The sequence below is a fragment of the Sander lucioperca genome, chromosome 7 (assembly GCF_008315115.2).
Source record: "Sander lucioperca isolate FBNREF2018 chromosome 7, SLUC_FBN_1.2, whole genome shotgun sequence".
NCBI classification, from domain to species: domain Eukaryota; kingdom Metazoa; phylum Chordata; class Actinopteri; order Perciformes; family Percidae; genus Sander; species Sander lucioperca.
In genome coordinates, this window is record NC_050179.1 from 33,777,662 (window position 1) to 33,798,978 (window position 21,317).

Below are 21,317 nucleotides of genomic sequence, written 5' to 3' on the forward strand. Positions count from 1 at the left end.
CCAGATATGTATGTTCACATGTAAGAGTGCCGACATGCCCTCTGAGTTAAAATGAAGACTGTAGCATAAGGAAGAAAGGGGCTAAACATACGCTGAACATGAGTTTTCAGGTTTACAGGGGAGTCTACGCAGAAAACAGGCAACAAAAAAAATTCAGTAAAATCAGAATTACAGTTTCTTTGCTGCTTTTGAGACACAAATAAAAAATGTTTGTCTTACAACATGCTCGGAAGGGGATCTTTTTAAGCCTTTGAAACAGCCATGACACTATGCTAAGTTAATAATGATAATACTCATTTTTGGCATTCAGTTTAACTGGAATGTTTACATTTAAAAATCACCAGAGCACGCAACTGTGAGTGTAACTTTTAGCATAATGAGTAACCATTATTTTGTCATTGTCAGTCCTTCAGGTTTTATTAATATAATGATAGTGCCCTAGGTTAGTCTTAGCCTGGTCCTACCAGACTCTGGTACATTAGCCTGGTCCTACCAGACTCTGGTACATTAGCCTGGTCCTACCAGACTCTGGTACATTAGCCTGGTCCTACCAGACTCTGGTACATTAGCCTGGTCCTACCAGACTCTGGTACACTAGCCTGGTCCTACCAGACTCTGGTACACTAGCCTGGTCCTACCAGACTCTGGTACATTTCATTTGTACAGAGAGTCTGGCCACTCTCCATTGACAAGTGTTAACTTCCTTGAAGGCGGGTACTCTGTTGAAGTTTAAAACTATTGGATCTGCCCAGAGCCACTCTGGATCTGCCGTAACCTAACGTTTGGTCGTGACGTTGGCTTAGCATCGCTAGCATTAGCCTTAGCTAACTCCTTCACCACTAACGGAGCGAGCTGGAAAATCAAACTGTTCCCGAACCCCGTGGGGAGGAGGACCACAACATCATGGCCACCAACACAACTCAGCAAAGATTGTTCTTAACTTCTGGATATTCGGCAGCGTTGCCACAACGGACCGAATAGCTTCGCTCGCATCTTTCTCCGCCGCCATTACAGAACTACAACTCTAGCGCACAGCCTCAACGTCACCGTTCTCAGCCACTCCCTCTGTTCGCTGATTGGACCGCCAAAGATTTGTCCGGAGAATACCCAAGCATGTACCACAGACCCAGGCGGTGTACTGAAGCAAAATGAAAATTGAGCGGAAGTACGTAGGAGGGCGGAGACAGGCTAGGTTAGTCTTGTTTGCATGATTCAAATTTCTTCATGTTGTCTCTGTGTGGATTGTATTTCTGCGTCTTGTTGCTAGGTAACCAGCTGCAGGTTCAAGTCTCTGTGGGAGCACATGACTGAAGTAATTGTACAAATATTCTGTGTCAAAAACGACAGCTTTAAAGCTTTAGTGCGTAACTTTTTGACATTAATGAACGTCCGTTACATTCAAGCCATTGCCAAATGAGTTGCTACAAAGCTAATTAAGACTCTCAACATCACACAACTCTCTGTATTTCTCAGTATGACTATGTTCAGAAGATTGTGTCGTCCGTGTCTTTCCACCACTGAAACTCGAGTGAAGATAATGACCTCTTCTGCGTGGCCACGGAAGGCTTGTATCACGGCAACAGTTTTGTTGTCATTACTTAGAATTCCTCATGGGGCGACAGAAACTAAAATGTTATTCTAACGTTTATAATAATCTTACACCAGATTAGTTCAATGGGGAAAGAATAGACATGAATGTATGAACACTGTTTGGAAAGTATTGGTTATTACTAAAGTATAAAGATAAAGATACTCTTCCTGTAGTCTATATCCACAATGTCCCACTTCTCGCATTGCTCAGGTGGTGCCGGAAATTCAGCCGGTTGTCACTCTTTTCGGCCAGATGTCCGTTACCTTCCTCTTTCTTTGTGTTGGCTTTCTAAACTCCGGTGGATTTCTGAGGACTCTGGTTAACTGCTCCTCAGATCTCTGCAGGGTAAATCCAGACAGCTAGCTAGACTATCTGTCCAATCTGAGTTTTCTGTTGCACGACTAAAACAACTTTTGAACGAACATACGTTCCACCAAAACTAGTTCCTTCCCGAGGCTATTTTGCAGCGTCACTGTGGCTCCGTCTGGTGCTTAGCACCACTCAAGATGATTGTGATTTGTTTAAAGAAATTCCAATAAACCAGAGCACATTTTTCTCCCATCCCAGAATGCTGTGTGGACTAGCCAGACCCTCCTCCACAGCTGTGGAGGAAGGTCTGGCAATGTGAGGCTGGGAATATGTGTCTTGATAAAATCACGGACTCTACCAGCTATAGAAGAGCTGTGGACCTCTGACCTCCCAACATTCATAATAGATATTCACACCACTCAGCCTGACTGGTTCAGGTCTTGTTGAGTTCCTCAGAGTCCGTCTCCTGACCTGCTGGGACCTCAGTCATCTTCCATCTGCTGAAACTGAAAGGTCAAATTTTAAAGTTCACAGACTGCCGGAAAAAACGAATTATCAACGTTTTTCAGTTGGCAGTGATAGAGGGGCTGACTAAATAAAATAAAATAAAACTGATTCTTCAGCTGGAGGTTTTGTTCGGTTTATTCACCCGTCATTTTACAGGTATTCATGTCAGTAGCATTTGGTTTTTTCTTTAGGAAATAGCGTTTCATGGGCTTTCAATATGTGTTCCTTTTTTATCTTCGCTGTGTGTGCGTGTGGAATTCTGGGCGTTAATCCGGAGACCATTTACAGTATATTATGAGATAATGGGAAAGTTCAACTTCATTTTTTCCCAGGAGGAAATTTGGTTTGCAGGCAGACATTAAACGCACAGGTCACATTGATAACAAAGCAGCAGCAATCTATGGTGCGGGACATAAAACCAAAAAATATATTCACGTAAAATTAATAAAGAATTAAAAACTCTTAGCTATTAGCAATACAAAAGCAATAGCCAATCAAGCGAAAGATAGAGAAGATACACTGAAATTAATGTTGTGTTTCCCGAGCAGCTCCACTCAAAAAAAGAAAGAAAAGTACACCCAAAGTTAGGCAACAATATACAACACATATAGTACAAAAGATGAAAACACATCAACAGCCATGACAAAGAAACATGCATGATATCATATACAAATAATACAAAAAGAATACAAAAAAAAAAGATAAACACCAACTGCAAATATATAGCGAAATAAAGTGCAGTTCCTGGTAAGATAAAGAGCAAGTGTGCAAGACTATGTGTTACATACAAGAGTCTGAACTCTTTATGAAGTGGGTGATTTATTTAAGAACACATTCAATTAAAGAGCATCGCACACCTTAAATTAAGGCAGTATTGGGGTTGGGGCTGAGTGCCACAAACAGGTTAGGGAAGTCAGGAAGTCCAAAACGACTTACAGTAAATGCATTTAAATTCATTTCAAGTAAGTTAGGCCGCTTTCACACCTGTAGTTCGGTGGACTCGGTGCGATTCGGGGGTGAGGTTCTAACGTTGCATTTTTCACTTGGTTGGGTTTGCTTTCACACTGCACTTTGTCAAACGCACCAAACACTGTAAACACACGTCATTGGAAGGAGTATCCGAAACTCGCTGACACTTCATGATGCAGCAACACCACATCTATAACTAGGGATGTCCCGATCAGGTTTTTATGCCATCGAGTCCTAGTCTGAGTCATTTGATTTTGAGTATCTACCGATACCGAGTCCCGATCCGATACTTGTATAATAATTCAACTTTATAATACCTCCAGACTGCAGACATACTCGCGCTTTCCGCTTCAAGCTGCTTCCGTGTTCTACTTTGCCGGCATTTAACCAATAGCGTCTCTGCAACAAAGTGATGTCATGCCGCACGCGTTGCTGTTTCTGTGTGGAGTCAAAAGGGTCTAACTCTGTGCCACCGCAAAACTATAGATGTGTTAAAAAATAATGAGAATATGTATACATATATATCTGAGTCCTGATCGGGAGGTAACGTCCAATTCCGATCGAGTCTGAAACCACGTGATCGGGCCCGATTTCCGATCACGTGATCGGATCTGGACATCCCTATCTATAATGTCTTGGGTTTTCTGGTTCTGCTTTAGTGTTTCTAATATTCTACAAGAAGGCAAACAATGAGCAGCTGACAGACAGCGAGAGAAGGAGAGAGAGAGAGAGAGATGATGATGTCACACAGACGACCAGCGATGTGTTTAGAACAGCTTACGGATCTGAAAGTTACCGTCCCTTAAATCATATATAAGTTCGTAAATTCTTCGCAAGGTTCAAATTGCAGGCTATTAAATGCTCTGTTTTTGGTTTGCTTTCTGTATTTTGGTCGGATCGCATTCTCACCTGAAGTGAACCAAGCTGGAGTTCACTTGGAAGAGAAACGAGACCCCCGTTTTTAAACGGACCAGAGTTCGTTTGTTTACCAGAGTTCGGGTGAGCTCTCACAGCGCCCCAAACCAACCGGGCTATCCAACCCAAGCGCTCCAGGGTTGGTTTTAAACGGACCAAACGAGGTGCGTGTGAAAGCAACCTAAGTGCCAGCATGGTGTGTGGTGTCAGTCTGTGGTGGAAACTGGACAGTGACTCTGCCAATCGTCCAGAGGCAAAGGAGGAGGGTAGGGTTTGACTTTTCTTGGAGGGAGGACAAAGCCGTTCTCTTCACTGCCATTTTAGAACAGCACTAGAGTCGTGATTAAATGCTACAGAGAACCAATGTAGATAATGAAGAAGATGAGTGGTGTGGCTAAAACTTGGGGAGGCTTGGTCCTTATCGAGACAGATGCCTTAAAACGCAGACAAATCAAACCATAGCTATCTGCTTGGTTAGATACCACTGGAGGGAAGAGAAGAAATCTTATCCAGTTATGTTAATTTGGGTGACTCTAAAGATGTGTCCAGAAGCCTTTTCAGTCTCTGAATGCCACCCTATAGAGAAAGCAGTGTGTCAGTAATCCTCAGCGATTGTCCTCCACCGATTGTTTCCTTTCACTGAAACGGGCTCGGAACATAAATAGATTGCTTCACGGCCCATTGAGACATCATCCGCGCCTGTATGACAACCAAAATGTGTCTGTTGCTAGGACAGATTCTATTATTGTTCTGCTTCATTAGAAGCCAGAATAAAAAAGAAGCAGAACGGAGGAGAACAGAGGGGAGAAATGAAAAGGGAGCTAATTCAATTTTTTTAAATAAAAAGAAAAATTCTTAAAAAAATAATAATTTGGCTATAGAATTACGACTTTGCAAATTTAGCAATCTTTAGTTACCAACAATACCAGTTACAGATAAACCCACTGTACATTACCTGCTCAGCACCAAACAGCAGACGGCGCCCATTTTTCTCTGGGCCTGGTTTAGCTCTCTTTGATTTGATAGCTTCAGTTGCAGCCTCATATTGGAGGACATCCATGCAGAGGTGCTTTACTGATTGCTTTGAGGCTGTATTAAAGCGGTAGCGTTGCTATTATTCAATTGAAATTGAAACAGATATAGACATGTTGTGCGCTAGTTGGTCAGTGGATCAGTTTTAAAGGCCCAGACATACAGAGCCGACGGCCAGACCTCGGCAGAAAAGCCAGTTGGGCTGATCAGTCTCCCTGAGTTGGTCAAAAAAGTGCCTCGGAACACACCAAAGCAACGAGACGTAATACATCTCCATAACAGCAGGCGGTGCTAATCTGATTGCTAAGCTGATTGGACGAACGCGTCACGTGGGTCTTGTTTCTCCGGAAATTCAAAGACAGACTGTCATGGCGGCTTGTTCAGAACACAATCTCATATTGTACTAAAATAGTTCACCGAAACGTGTTTCTGAAAACATTTTAAGCGAGAAATAGGCCATGCAGCTGCTGAATCTGTCTTCATTTCAGATCGACAAAGGTCAGTTTAATAGATTTTCGCCAGATTTTGAGAGACTCTAGTCACGCTCATTCCGCTCCCCGTTTCCAGGTTAGCACTCTACCAATCAGATGGGTCATTTGAGTCCGACTGCCGGCAGTGCCCGCCCGCCGATTATACATGTCAAATCGGCCAAAATGAAGGATGACGGCACGGAACACACTGAACAGACTTGAGTCATTGACCTCGCCGATTATCGGCTCTGTGTGTCCGGGCCTTTAGGAGTTTATTGTGGTTTGTTGGAACCAGCACACTGGCAACGCATCAAGGAATCTGAAATTCACACCTTGCCAACTTGAATGGACGCAGTTGGTCACGGCTTGGCTTGGTGCAGCAAGTATCTCAAAAACCACAAAGGTTGGCAATTAGCTGGTAAAGAAAGTGGTTTAACCCTCTGAGGTCTAAGGGCATTTTTACATTTCTTTTTTAATTCACCTTTTAAGGGTATTTGTATATACTCTGATCCCCATGTGTTTCACATCAAAGCGTTCAGAACAAACTCAGCTTTCCGTATAATGATGAGCAATATGTAAAGAAATAATTTGTCCCTAAAGCTGAAAAGTTGATGTTTGCTTTTTGAAATTTCTCAAATCGCTTGTGAAAACAAATCTACACTCAATGGTTTTGGTGTATGAAATGAATTTACAAAAGTCTTGGGTTCACTACGTGTAATATATGAATACAATAGTAAATAAATGTCTAAAATTAAATTTAGTAATACGAGTGTTGTCAAAACATCGCTCTTTTGTCCTCAGAGGGTTAAAAAAGTCAGACATTTTAAAGTTAGAATGTTTTAATGTGCAAGCTATTTGTGCCTTTTGAGAAATGTCACTTTCATCAATTTCTTTTAAGATGTCGAGATCAGCATTGAAACTCTAAAACAGCTTTGTCGGAGAGGATGATATCTACTGACTGCAGCATTAACACCGAGGGAATCCTTCAGTCTGTCTGAACCAAATCTGTCGGATTGAACCTTCTCTCAGTGCTCGCTGGGTTCTTCCCCACTGGAATAGCATGCTTAGACTGCCAGGCTGCTTTCTACCACCAGATAGTTACTTTTCAAATACACTTTAGGGCTATTATGGGAAAAATTCTGACGAATGAATTATTTTGGTCAATATTGAAATCCTGATTATTTAACACGGTTACTCATTGAGGTTCTCTTCTCTTTCTGTTTCTTTTTTTTTTTTATCAACCCTTGTGTTGTCTTCCCGTCGACCATTAAACTGTTGTCCCTTCTCAACGTTTTTGTTGCTTTTTTCAAAATTTTTAGAGCTTTTTCAGATGTTTTGACGTTTTCTTCCATTATTTTAAAAGTTTTTATCAACGTTTTTTTCGCTCCAGCCAACATTTTTTTACACTTTCCCCAACGTTTTGTCACTTTTTGCGACGTTTTCGGCGCTTATTTCGACGTCCCATATTTCTGATATATATATATATATATATATATATATACATAAAAAACAAAAAAAAAACGTTATAAAAGGGTCAAATTTGATGGTTAATAAGATTTGTGGTGTTACCAAGTGGTGCAGACGCCACCGTGGAGCAAATCTTGCAGATGACGTGTTACAGTCTTAAGTCGGATTCCTCAAATCCAAACTGTTCCCACTTCTCAGACGGCTGAATTTGCTCTCCCCTTCTTGCTCACCAAATGCTGCTTCTCTCCCACCGCCATCTTCACTCACACTGATTTTTAAATGCCACCAGATACCACAACCTCGCTTACTATTGGATGACAAAGTTAAGCCTTAACGCAAAACGTAATGTGCAAAATAATAGTTGTTCTCGGTTACATTGTTTTTGTGATTGTTAGGAGCCAAAATCTATCTATATCTAAAATATACTGTGTTCATGAGAGCAGTGTATTTGATAAAGTTACTGATATGCTTCATTTTCTGGTCCTGAGCTGACAATAAGTAATAAAAGAAAACCGCAATCAAAAACACATCACGACTTAAGAGTTTGAGTATCATCAGAGGACTGTCTCTTTATCAAAATAACACATTTACTAAAAATAAGGATGCTTCAAGTGAGAACAGAGGAGGAGGATAAAAATACAAAACTGCAGAGATGTGAGTCAGAGAGGTGTGCACGCCTCTGTCAGTGATGGTGAAAGATGGAGGGAGATAAAAATAGACCAGGAAGACCTACAGCTGGAGAGGGAGGGAGAGTCCAGGGGCCTCATGTATAAAAGACTGTGCAGCTTTCATACCAGAAGATGGCGTAAAACTTGAAAAGTACCTACGCATAGAAATATTCATATGTATAATACCAGGTCCTGCGCACATTTCCTTTATACATGACAATCAACGTGAAATTGAGCGCACGTGAACAAGCCACCGACCCCGCCTTGCCTCCTCCCATAAATGAATATGGAAATGACTATAAATGCGTGCCCGACGTCAGAGAGAAAGAGAGAGAGAGAGGTCACCTTTGTCAGCTCTTCTGAGTTTCTTGTCAAAAAAGACGCCAAGTGTGAACATAGCCTTGGTCTGCATGCTGCCAGTTTTAACCTCCTGCTTCTTACTTAAGGGTGAATGCACGACATCATTAAAACACAGAGCTGTGTAAAGTGTGACGGGGAACCACAGGGCAAACTTATAATTAAAGTGCAGAGCTCTGCAGAGTGGTGATGATGGCGTGAATACAGTAATGTAATTAAGCCCATTTTTACATGAACCTTCGATGCAATAAACTTTAGGAATCATTTTAAAGTTGCTTTGATTTTTGGGTGCCATTAATCACAGGGCTGGCTGTCCTGATCCCCGGCTCCTCCTCTCTACAGTACATGTAGTAAGTGTCCTTGAGCAAGACACTGAACCCACAAATTGCTCTCGATTGTTGTCTGCGGACACATTTTGGGAGCAGTCAGAGTTATTTTATTATGGGTGATGTGGCCAAAATCTTCTATCCTGATCTAGATCATTTCATACCATGATAATGATATATATCACAATAAATAAAGTATATTTGAAATTGGGCTGCAACTAACGATTATTCTCATTAATCTGTTGATTATTTTCTTGATTTATCAGTTAGTAGTTTGGTTTATAAAATGGTGACCAATGTGGATCAGTGTTTCCCAAAGCCCAAGACGACATCCTCAAATGTCTTATTTTGTCCTCAACTCAAAGATATTCAGTTTAGTTTAGAAACTAGAACATATTCACATTTAAGAAGCTGACATCAGAGAACTTTCTTTTCCATAAAAAATGACTTAAACCGATCAATTATCAAAATGGTTGCCAAATCATTTAATAGTTGACAACTACTCGGCTAATCGATTAATCTCTGCAGCTCTGATATGAAATAACCACATGCTAAAGCCTATTTTTGTAAACTCCTTAAATACTTGATGAATATAAAGTATGGAGTATTTTCTCTTTTTTATCAAGAACTTTAGAGCGCAATGAACACAACGTGCAAGGATCAGAACGTAAAGCGTCTTCCAAGTAACGTAAACGTTGCTGTGATGCGTTTCGGCCGCTGGTTTTTCACCATTGCGGTAGAAACGATATAGAAAAATGTTGACGAGATATATCGTCATATCGACCAGCCCTGGTTTATCATCTGCTTTACGCTTACTTGACAATCCCGTCTTCTCCATGCTTTGTTTGCAGCAAAGTACCAACGCATTTCTATTCAGGTTTAGTTTAGCCTGAACAAACTACACCTGGGTGCTTTTAAACCACACCAAACAGCTTTGTTGTGAACGCAGCGATACATCAACCAATGTGTCCCTGAAGACACTTAACCCCTAATTGCTCCAGAGGCGTGCAACCTCTGACATATATAGCAATTATAAGTCCCTTAGGATAAAAGCATCAGCTAAAATGACATGTAATGTCATGTAGTTTTTCATATTGTTATGACAACAAAGCAAGGTCAGTATTCTTGGATTTCACTGTAGTTCTGCAGTTTAGTCATCAACAATGCTTGTTTTCAGCAGTATTAGTAGTAGTAGTAGTAGTAGTAGTAGTAGTAGTAGTAGTACAATAATGTTTCCTCCTGTAGACACTGAGTACATTTACATGCACACTAATATTCCGCTATGATTCCAAATATGACAATATTCAGAATTTGATACAGGTCATATAAACAGCATAGTCCGTTTAGATATTCAGAATTGGACCTTTTCCGAATTTAGCATTTTATGATTATGTGGGATATGCTGCTATTATTTGGGTTTATAGAAACATTATTATTTAGACAGTGCGGAATCTGCGTCTCGATCAGGGTTTTTACCACAGTTTGTGACAGTTTACGGCCTCTTGCCTGTTTACGGCTTATGGTCGCCTCTGACTGTGCTGTGGTTGTTGTGCACAAAACAACCAGCCAACAGTTTGCAGGGCTGCGGTAGAGATGCATGCCCAAAAGAAAAGAAGGAGAAACACAAGAAAGTGGTTGAAGGAATGAAAGAGGGACTCTTGAAAACTCTGAAATCTGCTTGATTAGGGAAAAAAAATGTCAATACACTCTGTCTATAACAACTCTAGTAGAGAAGTCAGCTACAAGTCCTAAAGAGCATTGCTGTGACAAACATCCAATCAGAGAACTTCAGTTTCTGTTGTCGTGCAGCTAATGATAGGGTGAAGTTAAACGTTGGTCTTTGTAGAACATGTTCAATTCCCTTTATCATTACCCTCTTTATATTTTGCCGTCTTTCTTTCCGGTCGCAGTGTTGAAGCTTTCTGAGTATTATGGAGTGAAGTGTTTCCTCCAGAACGGAGCAGCACAGTGCCACATCACGCTGGGTCGGGTTCCAAACCGTTTAATCCCAGCACATGAAGCATCCCTCGCTGTTTGTGCCTTTTGTGTAAGTGTGAAAGACACTGAGTCATTGCTAATCCACTGTAAAAGAGCACGAATGTGAAGGACACACTTTCATCAAAAGGAACATGGCTGTGCATCTTGTTGCTTTGGTCGATTGATATTTAAGTGCAGAGTGAGCACAGTTTTAATCATCTACAGACTGTATTTCCATTTTGGTGATCAATTGAACCATTTAAAGGTCCTATGACCTGCTGCTTTTTGGATGCTTTTATATAGGCCTTAGTGGTCCCCTAATACTGTATCTGAAGTCTCTTTTATATAGACCTTAGTGGTCCCCTAATACTGTATCTGAAGTCTCTTTTATATAGACCTTAGTGGTCCCCTAATACTGTATCTGAAGTCTCTTTTATATAGACCTTAGTGGTCCCCTAATACTGTATCTGAAGTCTCTTTTATATAGGCCTTAGTGGTCTCCTAATACTGTATCTGAAGTCTCTTTTATCTAGGCCTTAGTGGTCTCCTAATACTGTAGCTGAAGCCCTGTCCCCGACTGAACATGTCGGGTCGGCCCAAATGAATGCCGACGGCTCCTCGGACGGCCGACGGCACGGGACACACAGAACGGACTCGAGTCACGGACCTCGCCAGACGGCCAGACGCCCGATTATCGGGTTGGTGTGTCTTCTCTCTTAAACGCGCTGAGTATTGTCGTCACTGATGATGCAGTTAGGTTTAGGGAAAGATTGTGGGTAGGCTTAGAAAAGGTGTGTTTACGTGACATGCATGACCAGAACCAGAAGTTGGGTTAAGGAAAAGATCGTGGGTGGGATTATAAAATGCACGTTTCTGTGACACGCGGGACATGAACCCCAGTCCCCGGGGTGAAAGTCCTGTGTTGTTTGACCCATCCACCACCCCAACCAACCTCCTAATTTCAGGCTTTGATACTACTCGCTACTGTTGTCTCTCTTAATACTAAGTCATCTTCACGCGCCGGTGCGTTCCAAACACACGCCAAGGGGTGCTTATTGCGTCGTATCTGACGCTGAGAGCCACTGACCAAGCGTATTTTACGAGTTGGGAGTAGGAACGGGTTGTGTGTGACGTCTTTTATGCATGCGGGATCGATTGAAAGACACACACGTATACTGTACATAAAGACGCAAAGGCGCACAGAGACTCGATTTATACTAAGAGGATTCATTGAAATGAAATCAGCAGATTAATTTGCAATGAAAACAGTCTGTAGTTGCAGCCCTAATTTATAGCATCGCTTCCTACCTCATAACTGTCTGCAAACGGTTCCTCTTTGTTGAGCCTCAAGTGAATCCACCAGTGGCGGCGAATTCTATTTATTCCAGTGAAATTCAAATGTAGCTGTTTTTAATGCTGGTGTGATCAAGGCTTAAGTGTGAAGTGTCAGCACAACTTCAGACCATTTTCAGTCTTGCAGATTTAATTTGAACCAAAATTCACTTTGCATTCAGTCTGAACACCTTGGGGGTTTGAGGCTGTTCTGCATCGCAGAGGGTTTTGGAAAGCACTAACCGGACACATTCCTCCATGCATATTTTATTTCAGTGTTTGTGGATTTAGCCTCTCTGACATGTTGACACGTAGCAGAGACTTTAACAGATGAAGGCTGGTTGTCATAGAAATGCTCTGTGAGGCAGAATTTGCCAAACAAAAACCACATAATAGAAGTCATGGTAACAAAGCCAGCACTCTGATCTTTTTGTGTGTGTGTGTGTGTGTTTCCTTGTTAATTTTAGAACATGCAGCCAAACTGCGGGTGTATCAGTAATTGTCTTTTCTCCTCTTACAGGGGAGGAAAAATAATCAACAGAATATCTAAAGCATTTCACATCTATTAAAGACTGTGTAAATATAACTTCTTCTTAAGAAGTTGAGTGTATGTGAATTCAAACGTCTGCAACAGAACCTCTGACAAAAATCACTTTCCCAACCCATAACTGAACTTCAGTCGGTTCTGTTTTTACCATTTATGAATATCATCTGAGAAACATAATTTTTTAAACTTTCAAACTTTATCTTTTTGTGATTTGAAGAGTGTTCTCTCTGTCAGCCTAAGCAGGTTTTGTTCACTTAAAGCTACATTGTGTAAGAATTTCTCCCATCTTGCGGTGAAATTGTATATGACAACCAACTGAAAATTACTTTCTAGCCCCCCCCATTCCGAGTGCGTTTTAACTCCTACGGTGGCCGTATTATTCAAAGAAGTACGACTTCGTCCGTGAGTGTTCCTTCCGGTGTAATCATAATTTTACGTTTTCGTTATTTTGGTACTATTTCATTGCTAACATCAGCTATCAGGTTCCCAAACGAATGCAAGCTAATGTTAGTAAAGCAAGGCGGGAGTTGTCTGCCAGGGAAATCACGACACATGATTGTTTAATGTTTATGTTACAAGGTAGACAATCCTTTTTCATCATTGACGCGAGGAAAAATATTGTGTGTGTCCTAGCGTTATGCACAACCATGCTATAGTTAGCCAAGCAGCAATAGGCTGAATTACCTGTCGAGAAGAAAGCAGGCAACTTTGGCGCCCCTGTTAAAATCCTTGCTCCTTATGAGCTCTTTCCATCTTGAAAAAGCCACTCCAATATTAACTTTGGTCTTGTTGCTTTGCCTGTCACGTTGTCGTTTTAATATTCCCTTTTTAACTTGGCACCTCCGTTACATATCCTCAAGAATAGGTGTGATCCAAGGTTATTATAGTTTTGCATTTTTCATTAGTTTTTATTTTTATTTCGTTTTGACTTTTTGTTTTCAAATTCAGTTTAGTTTTAATTAGTTTTTGAAGCGGGTTTGCTAGTTTAGTTTTTATTAGTTTTAGTCTTAGTTTTAGTCTTTTTTTGTAATATGGGTTATTTGTCGGGGGATTCAAAAAGTATTGTGTAATAATAACTCAATAAAAACATCATACAATTTTAGAAATATGTATTCACAACAATAACACCAGTACATAAAATGTAGCCTACATATGGTCATAAATATGCAAACAGTCTACACAAGACGCAGCAGTAAGTGCAAAAGTGATGTGTTCCAGGAAAAAAAAACTAAATAGCCAACAGACTAAAATGAACAGGTGTTTTGAACTTTGGTTCGAGTAAAGTGGCGAACTTTTTGAAGTCAATCAAGTCACACAGTTGTGTAGACATCCCAGTATCAATCCACATATTAACCCACACTTCCTCCTGCTTTTGGTGTTCCTGCGTATTTACTAACCAGCAGCTATCGGGTCGCCGGTGAAAGCCCTCCTGTAGTGTTCTCTGTCCTGCTGTTGTCTCTGTCATGCTGCCTGGCCCTGTATCCATACATCCAGGTATGTCCCTCTTTAGCTAATGTATTTTAAAGATGGAGGCGCAACATGGCTAACGCCATTTGAGCGACACACTCCTATGTATTCTGAATGGCAGATTCTACGCTTAGGAAAATACTTTAATTAGTTGGTGGAAGTAATTACACATGAATGAGCACATATTTGTAAAAGAACAAAGCGGTTTTTGCTAAGAATCAACTCAAAACATTACACGATGGAGCTTTAAAACAGAGGTCAGCAACCCCGCAGGTGGCTCTTTAGTGTTTCCCTGTGATTATTTTTTTTTACATTTTACTTTTCATTTATTATTGTTGTTGGCCTTAAGTGATTCTTACGTACAGTTGTTTTTTAGGCTACATAACGTTTCAGTTAGTCTCGCATTGCCAGACACTCCTACACAGTGCTGTGGAGGAGGGTCTGACTAGTCCACACAGCATTCTGGGATGGGAGAAAAACGTGCTCTGGTTTATTGGCATTTCTTCAAACCAATCACAAACGTCTTGGGCGGCGCTAAGCGCCGTACAGAGCAACGTTGCTTCTGCAAAATAGCCTCGGGAAGGAACTTGTTTTGGTGGAACGTGTACGTTCAAAAGTTGTTTTAGTCGTGCAACAGAAAACTCAGATTGGACAGATAGTCTAGCTAGCTGTCTGGATTTACCCTGCAGAGATCTGAGGAGCAGTTAACCATAGTCCTCAGAAATCCACTGGAGTTTAAAATTACAACACAAAGGAAGCAGAAGGTAACGGACATCCAGCCAAAAAGAGTGACATCCAGCGGAATTTCCAGGGGAAATCTCGGAAGTGGGACATCATGGATATATACTACATTTCAGTCAACTAAAATGTGCGTCATAGCTTAAGTATGTTTACAGCCCACCACCTTATCCTCTACATTTTGCTGAACATGAATAGCGGTCTTGAGTAGACTAGGCTGGCTATGGATTCCAAATCAAAAAAAAGAAGAGGAAAATGGAGAAAAGCCACCTCTCTCAAACACTCATGTATTTCTACAGTAGATAAACACTTGTTAAGTAATGAGAAAAAAACAATATCAACACAGAATCTAAAAGTGTATCTGTCAAAAATGTGCCCGTTGGCTTGACCTCCATCACTCTGATAATGAATTCCTTTTTCCTTCCTCACAGTGTCGAGTTAATTAGGGCTCAGTAGTCAGCAGACCTCATCAGTAACAACAGCAGAATGACTCAACATGTCTTTCAGAACCTCTGCACTCTGCACATGGATCCACACCGCCGGGTTTCTGATGCATTTTGTCGACTGAACGGTGTCTGCAGAAACCAAACCTGTCAAATCATCCATGGACAAATCTCCATCTCTCAGCAATTAGTGCAGGCGGGTGTCGGAGTAAAGGCAGTTTGCATTCTCTGTAAATGAGACACTGACGGCTGATTTATTTTGATTTTTTTTTATTTTTTTATTTTTTTTTGACTGATTCTCTGGGACCAGTTTTGAAACAGGCTCAAATTAAAACAGCTTATCTTTTCTCTCCGTTATTGGGCTCTGAAGGTTCCGCTTGTCTCTTTGGCTTTAGGCCAGTTTCCATCACAGCTGTGTTATCTCTGATTCTCATTCTCAGACGCTTTTGCTCATCACAGATTTGTGAAAGGCGCCGCTGTTTTTTTCTGCCCAGTAAGCAAACCACGTTCAACTTTCAATCTGCTTTCATCTCCTCTTTAAGTCTCGCTGACATACATTTTAACAGATGACTTTGTTGGCTGATCTCCTGCTCAGTGTGATGCTCTCAAACAGTACAGCTCTCTAGGCTGCTTTGCACCTTGACCTCGAGCCAACCAACTCCCCATAAGCATTTTTCCCTTGTTATAACATTGGTCGAGTTAGCATTATCAGCTGGTTAGCTTAGTGCAGGTGCTAATGAATCCATGTTTGTATCTCTTAAATTACATTAGAATGCATGCATTAGAAAGTTTGGAACTACACCAGAAGTATATCTAAATAACACTTGCCTGATGGATACTCCTCTCGGCTGCTATTGCGCTATCGGCGCTATAGCGCTAGTACGTTCATACTACTACTACATACTTCTGGTGTAGTTCCAAACTTTCTAATGCCTTGTTTTATAAGTACACAAACTATTTGTACTACTGTAGAAGTTTGGTATCATTCCGGGCATTATTAGTGGGGTAATTTACGAGATACAAACGTGGATCCATTAGCTCCTGCACTAAGCTAACCAGCTGATAACACTAACTCGACCAACGTTATAACAAGGGAAAAAAGCTTATGGGGGGTTGTTTGGCTCGAGGTCAAGGTGCAAAGCAGCCTAGGGTGAAATTACTCCGAACCATCACTTTATAACTCACTTCACTTTCACTTCCATCAATTCATAAAGTTTCTTTCCCTGATCTGAAATTCTAGCTTACAGCCAAAGCTTAGAAGAACTAAATACGAGGACACATCAACAAGAACTCATGTACATTTAGCACTATCTGTGTTTTAATCGGTCATTGAAGTCTCATCACTCAATATTGTGCAAATTGGGGCGGCTGTAGCACGACTGGGTGGATCGCTTGTTTGATCCCTGGCTGCCTGTCCACGTGTCCTGTGGACAGGCAAGACACTGAACCCCAATACTGAATGTAAGTTGCTTTGGATTAAAGGTCTCTGCTAAATCAGTGTATTGCAGTTGCTTTCAGATAATGCAGTAACACAACTACGTGCTTGCAAAAGCAACCATACATTTCAAATGTTTTGCTACCTCACTGCATATCCAAAAAGTTCATTTTCTTTGATGTGACTACAGCTGTGCTTAAAGGTGCAGGTAGCGATGCTGCTGAAGTATTGTTGAGATTTGAACTCATCTGCCAAAGAAATACGACCAAACATTTTTATGTACTCTGATTTATTTAAACATTTTTAAGAATTAATTTGATTTAACTTAAACTATTTTAAAATCCTCTTTCTATGTTTAGCAGCTTCCTTGTATCAGGCAACCCCACATGAGCCCCCCGACCCCAATGGTGGGAAAGGATGTCTTAATATCTGTCCACTACAAACAGACAATAGATTTTGTGAAGTTAAACATTGAGACCATGTGAGACAGAAGTTTGGAGTTTTCCAATTCACTTCAATACAGCGAGAGGGATTTTGGAAAATCAACTAGTGGACATCAGAGGGCTTCAGCTTTAACTCCGAAACTCTGCCACTGACCAAAAGAAAACAAACGTGATTGAACATGTCTCTTCTGTAACGAAGTGGTTGAACTGCTAATCTCAGACCCTCACTCCTGATTGGCTTAGTACCGCTGCCTTTTACTACTTTAGCTGCTAATTGGTTAATCAATACACAACTGAGCCTCCTGAGCAGTCCACTTCTTTGAAGTAGACCACTCCTGTTGTGCCTCACCTTCACCTTTTGATTGGTTTATTGATTTTGCAGCTCTCTGATTGGCTGATAAAAACTCTTTGTGACTTTGATTTACTTCTTCCTCAGCTGGACAACGTGGACGAGCAGGCGGCTCAGATCCGCAGAGAGCTGGACGGAAGGTTACAGCTGGCCGAAAAGATTGCCAGGGTGAGAAACGCACATTATTGTTAACTATAAAACCCAAACTCCTCATGCTCAGATTCTGTTCAAAGCTGCACTATACAATAGTGTTGTTTGAACAATGACTCTGTGTTTTAGTGTTTGTAGTCACAATTTCAAGTTGGTGAACTAATTTGTAGATAAAACAAAGTTTGGAAGCTCTGGAATTCTGACTTTTGGCTGCTGATTTTACTTTTTTAAATTTCTACTTCCAAAAACTTCCAAATTGGTTAAAGAAAGTGATTTAAAGTATACGTGTCGATGATGAACTGTGACTGACTATCTGTCCTGCAGGAGAGGAGATACCCAAAGTTTGTCTCTGCTGACATGGAGCCTCTCTACGTGGAGGAGCTGCGTTCGTCGGTCAACCTGCTCATGGCCAACCTGGAGAGTCTGCCGGTGTCCAAAGGAGGTCCGGACTTCAAACAGAAGCTCAAACGCTCCACCATGAACAATTCCTTCCTGGACATGGGAGACGAGGGAGACATCCTGTCCAAGTCTGACGTCGTGCTGTCCTTTACCCTGGAGGTGTGTGGACATAAACTTGTCTGATCTGCTGCTAATTGGCTGACAAGATACCCGCTCAAACTGGTGCATGATTTCATTACATGTGACCGTTAATTTAGTTCCCTTGTTAAGAAATAATACAAGAGAACATGAGGTAGAAATGCATAAAATCCTGACGGTTATTAACAAATATCAACACCAATTTTGGTCATTTGTATATCCTTTTCGTCATTCATATGTAAAAATGAGTTTTGGACGGTTGATTGGACAACACATTGGATAGACTGCAATCAACTTGGACTCTGTTTGTAAAGTATGTCTATAGACAGTACGATTAATCGAGAAAGTAATTCAAAAGGCAAAAATATCGTAGTAAACTGAACATTTTGTGGTTTGGGATTGTAGCATCTGTTTTAACCCTCCGCTGGTGTTGCCAGATTGTGATCGTGGAGGTCCAGGGTCTGAAGTCTGTGGCTCCAAACCGGATCGTTTACTGCACCATGGAGGTGGAGGGAGGAGAAAAGCTGCAGACAGACCAAGCTGAAGCCTCCAGACCGCAGTGAGTTCTACTTCTCCCCCCTCTTTATGTATGTTTCATTCAGTGTCTCACGTAGGCCACAGAAAGAATACATATTTGCAGACTTAAAGGGTAACTTTATTGTTTTTCAACCTGGATTTTCCTGTTTTTGTGTCTAAGTGACTGATGGGAACAACAGTCTTTGACATTGGTCCAGTATTAAGCAAGAGCGCTGCTGTCGGCAGTCAGCGAAACAAGCTACAATGTAAGTTTATAGGGCAATTGTGCAGCTTCTATTTACGATCACAAAAGTGCTTGTTTTGACAGGCTCAGATTAATATTAAGTGTCTGACATCCATCCATCCATCTTCTTCCGCTTATCCGGTAACGGGTCGCGGGGGTAGCAGCTCCAGCAGGGGACCCCAAACTTCCCTTTCCCGAGCCACATTAACCAGCTCCGACTGGGGGATCCCGAGGCGTTCCCAGGCCAGGTTGGAGATATAATCCCTCCACCTAGTCCTGGGTCTTCCCCGAGGCCTCCTCCCAGCTGGACGTGCCTGGAACACCTCCCTAGGGAGGCGCCCAGGGGGCATCCTTACCAGATGCCCGAACCACCTCAACTGGCTCCTTTCGACGCGAAGGAGCAGCAGCTCTACTCCGAGCTCCTCACGGATGACTGAGCTTCTCACCCTATCTCTAAGGGAGACGCCAGCCACCCTCCTGAGGAAACCCATTTCGGCCGCTTGTACCCTGGATCTCGTTCTTTCGGTCATGACCCAGCCTTCATGACCATAGGTGAGGGTAGGAACGAAAACTGACCGGTAGATTGAGAGGTTTGCCTTCTGGCTCAGCTCTCTTTTCGTCACAACGGTGCCATAAATTGAGTGTAATACCGCACCCGCTGCGCCGATTCTCCGACCAATCTCCCGCTCCATTGTTCCCTCACTCGCGAACAAGACTCCAAGGTACTTGAACTCCTTCACTTGGGGTAAAGACTCTGACAACATTATGGAAAGGATTTCTAAGGAGGTCGACCTTTCTGTTAAAGAGTAAGATCATTTTTTTAAACATAAAAACATACGCGAAATTGCGTTCGCTAAACCCACCAGACTCCATGTAAATAAACAGTAATTTTAGTATCGTAAAATACACTTCATTCAAAGCCAACAGAAACAAATAAAACTGTGAAAAAAAGTTTTGGGTCGTCTTTCCACTTTATCCAACTATCACAGCTCTAGTTTTGGTTGAAATAAACACATAGTTTACCGATTTACATGTGAAAATATGTTGGCTCTATACACGCTAAAAGTATTGCTTTTTTTAATGAAGTCTGGTGGGTTTAGAGCTAGCGACCTCAGAGCTGTTTCTTGTTAAACAGAAAGAGGTTTTTAAAAGGCCCATCTCTGTAGGGATCCTTTCCATAATGTCAGACACCTTGATATGAATAATCTGAGCAGGTCAGTGGCAAAACAAGCACTTTAAGGGGACAAAATTGAAGATGCACATTTCCCCATAGAATTACATTGCAGCCCGGTTACAGTGTTCACGCTTAACACTGGACCAGTTGTTGTTCCTATCAGTCACTTACACACAAAAACCGAACCCAGAAATTACCCTTCAAAATACCGGTTGACACTGCTCACACTGCACCAATTCATCGGCCAGACATCGGTATCCACTGATATTCACCTTGTTGACCGCCATCGACCTATCGTCAAATAAGATGGCATTCACAGATAGCAGTGGCTAATGTTTATCTGTTGTGGTGCATCCATTTTGCGCTGGTTAAATGTTGTTTTGGTTATTTGCGGTCAGACCCGGACAACAGTAGCTAGCACATGGGTGCCATGCGCATGTGTGGTTTGTTTACCAGTATAAGGGAAAGAAAATGTTGCCCGTGTGGGAGTATTACACTGTCTCCGAAAAAGATCAGTGACAAGAGCATTGTTTTGTGTTTGAAAGATAGTCCTGTTTATGTTTTTATTGCTTTTGCATTTAATAACATTTAATATGTTTCACAAAAAGAAGGTTTTTGTGAGTAGGTAGTTGTATAGCAACTAAAAAGGCTTTTGGACGCTGAGCCACCTATCGCCGATCTCGAGTAACAAGGATTGGACAATATAAAAGTTGAAATGATCGCTTCATCCAAATTCTGAGGACAAAAATGGACTTCCACGCTCTAATTTTAAATTTACATTTCATCCTGGCGGTTAATTTTAAAGTGATCAAACCTGTGGCTGTTGAGTTACAGAACTGTATCTATTGATCCAGCACTACAAACACTACGATCACCCGCCGTGAGCCATGTTTCTCATTCTCCAGTAAAAGCTGATACAGCGAGAAGATGAGGCTGTTATGTAACAGTGATGGGAGCCAGTCCTCATCACATTCAAAACAAACACGCGCTGGTTTCTGGAAGAAAGCCCAGCCGAGCTCAAACTCTCTTTATGGTTCGACTCGCAGTCCCAGTCCGACTCCTGATGTTTTTCATTACAGCAGAGTCTCACCGGGGACTCGCTTTAAGAGCCGGTCTGGTCTGATTCCAGACTTGCGGCCCCCGTGAGGCTGTGATGTTCATTACACATCAGAAAACGAAACTCTCGGATGAAAAAATTGAGACAGCTTTTCTATTTTTAGCTCTTTACCATTAGAGAGGCATCTGTTTTGGCTCTTACTTGAGGAAATTTCCACTTTCCTTTTCTTCTACCTTGCTCCGATCAACACAGTGTGTGCAGCCTGCTGGCAACTGATTATCGCTCAGGGCTGAGCAT

The 21,317-nt window shown here is 41.6% G+C and overlaps 1 protein-coding gene across 6 annotated transcripts in view; it reads left to right on the plus strand.

Moving 5' to 3' along the window:
* The window catches only part of cadps2 (Ca++-dependent secretion activator 2), a 224,676-nt gene that overhangs the window by 81,112 nt on the left and 122,247 nt on the right, over positions 1-21,317 (plus strand). For all 6 annotated transcript variants that reach the window (XM_031279714.2, XM_031279716.2, XM_031279715.2 and 3 more), the window contains exons 4-6: positions 17,430-17,510; positions 17,817-18,050; positions 18,467-18,588. In XM_031279714.2, coding sequence (XP_031135574.2) covers positions 17,430-17,510; positions 17,817-18,050; positions 18,467-18,588 — 437 coding nt within the window. The remainder of the gene's footprint in view (positions 1-17,429; positions 17,511-17,816; positions 18,051-18,466; positions 18,589-21,317) is intronic.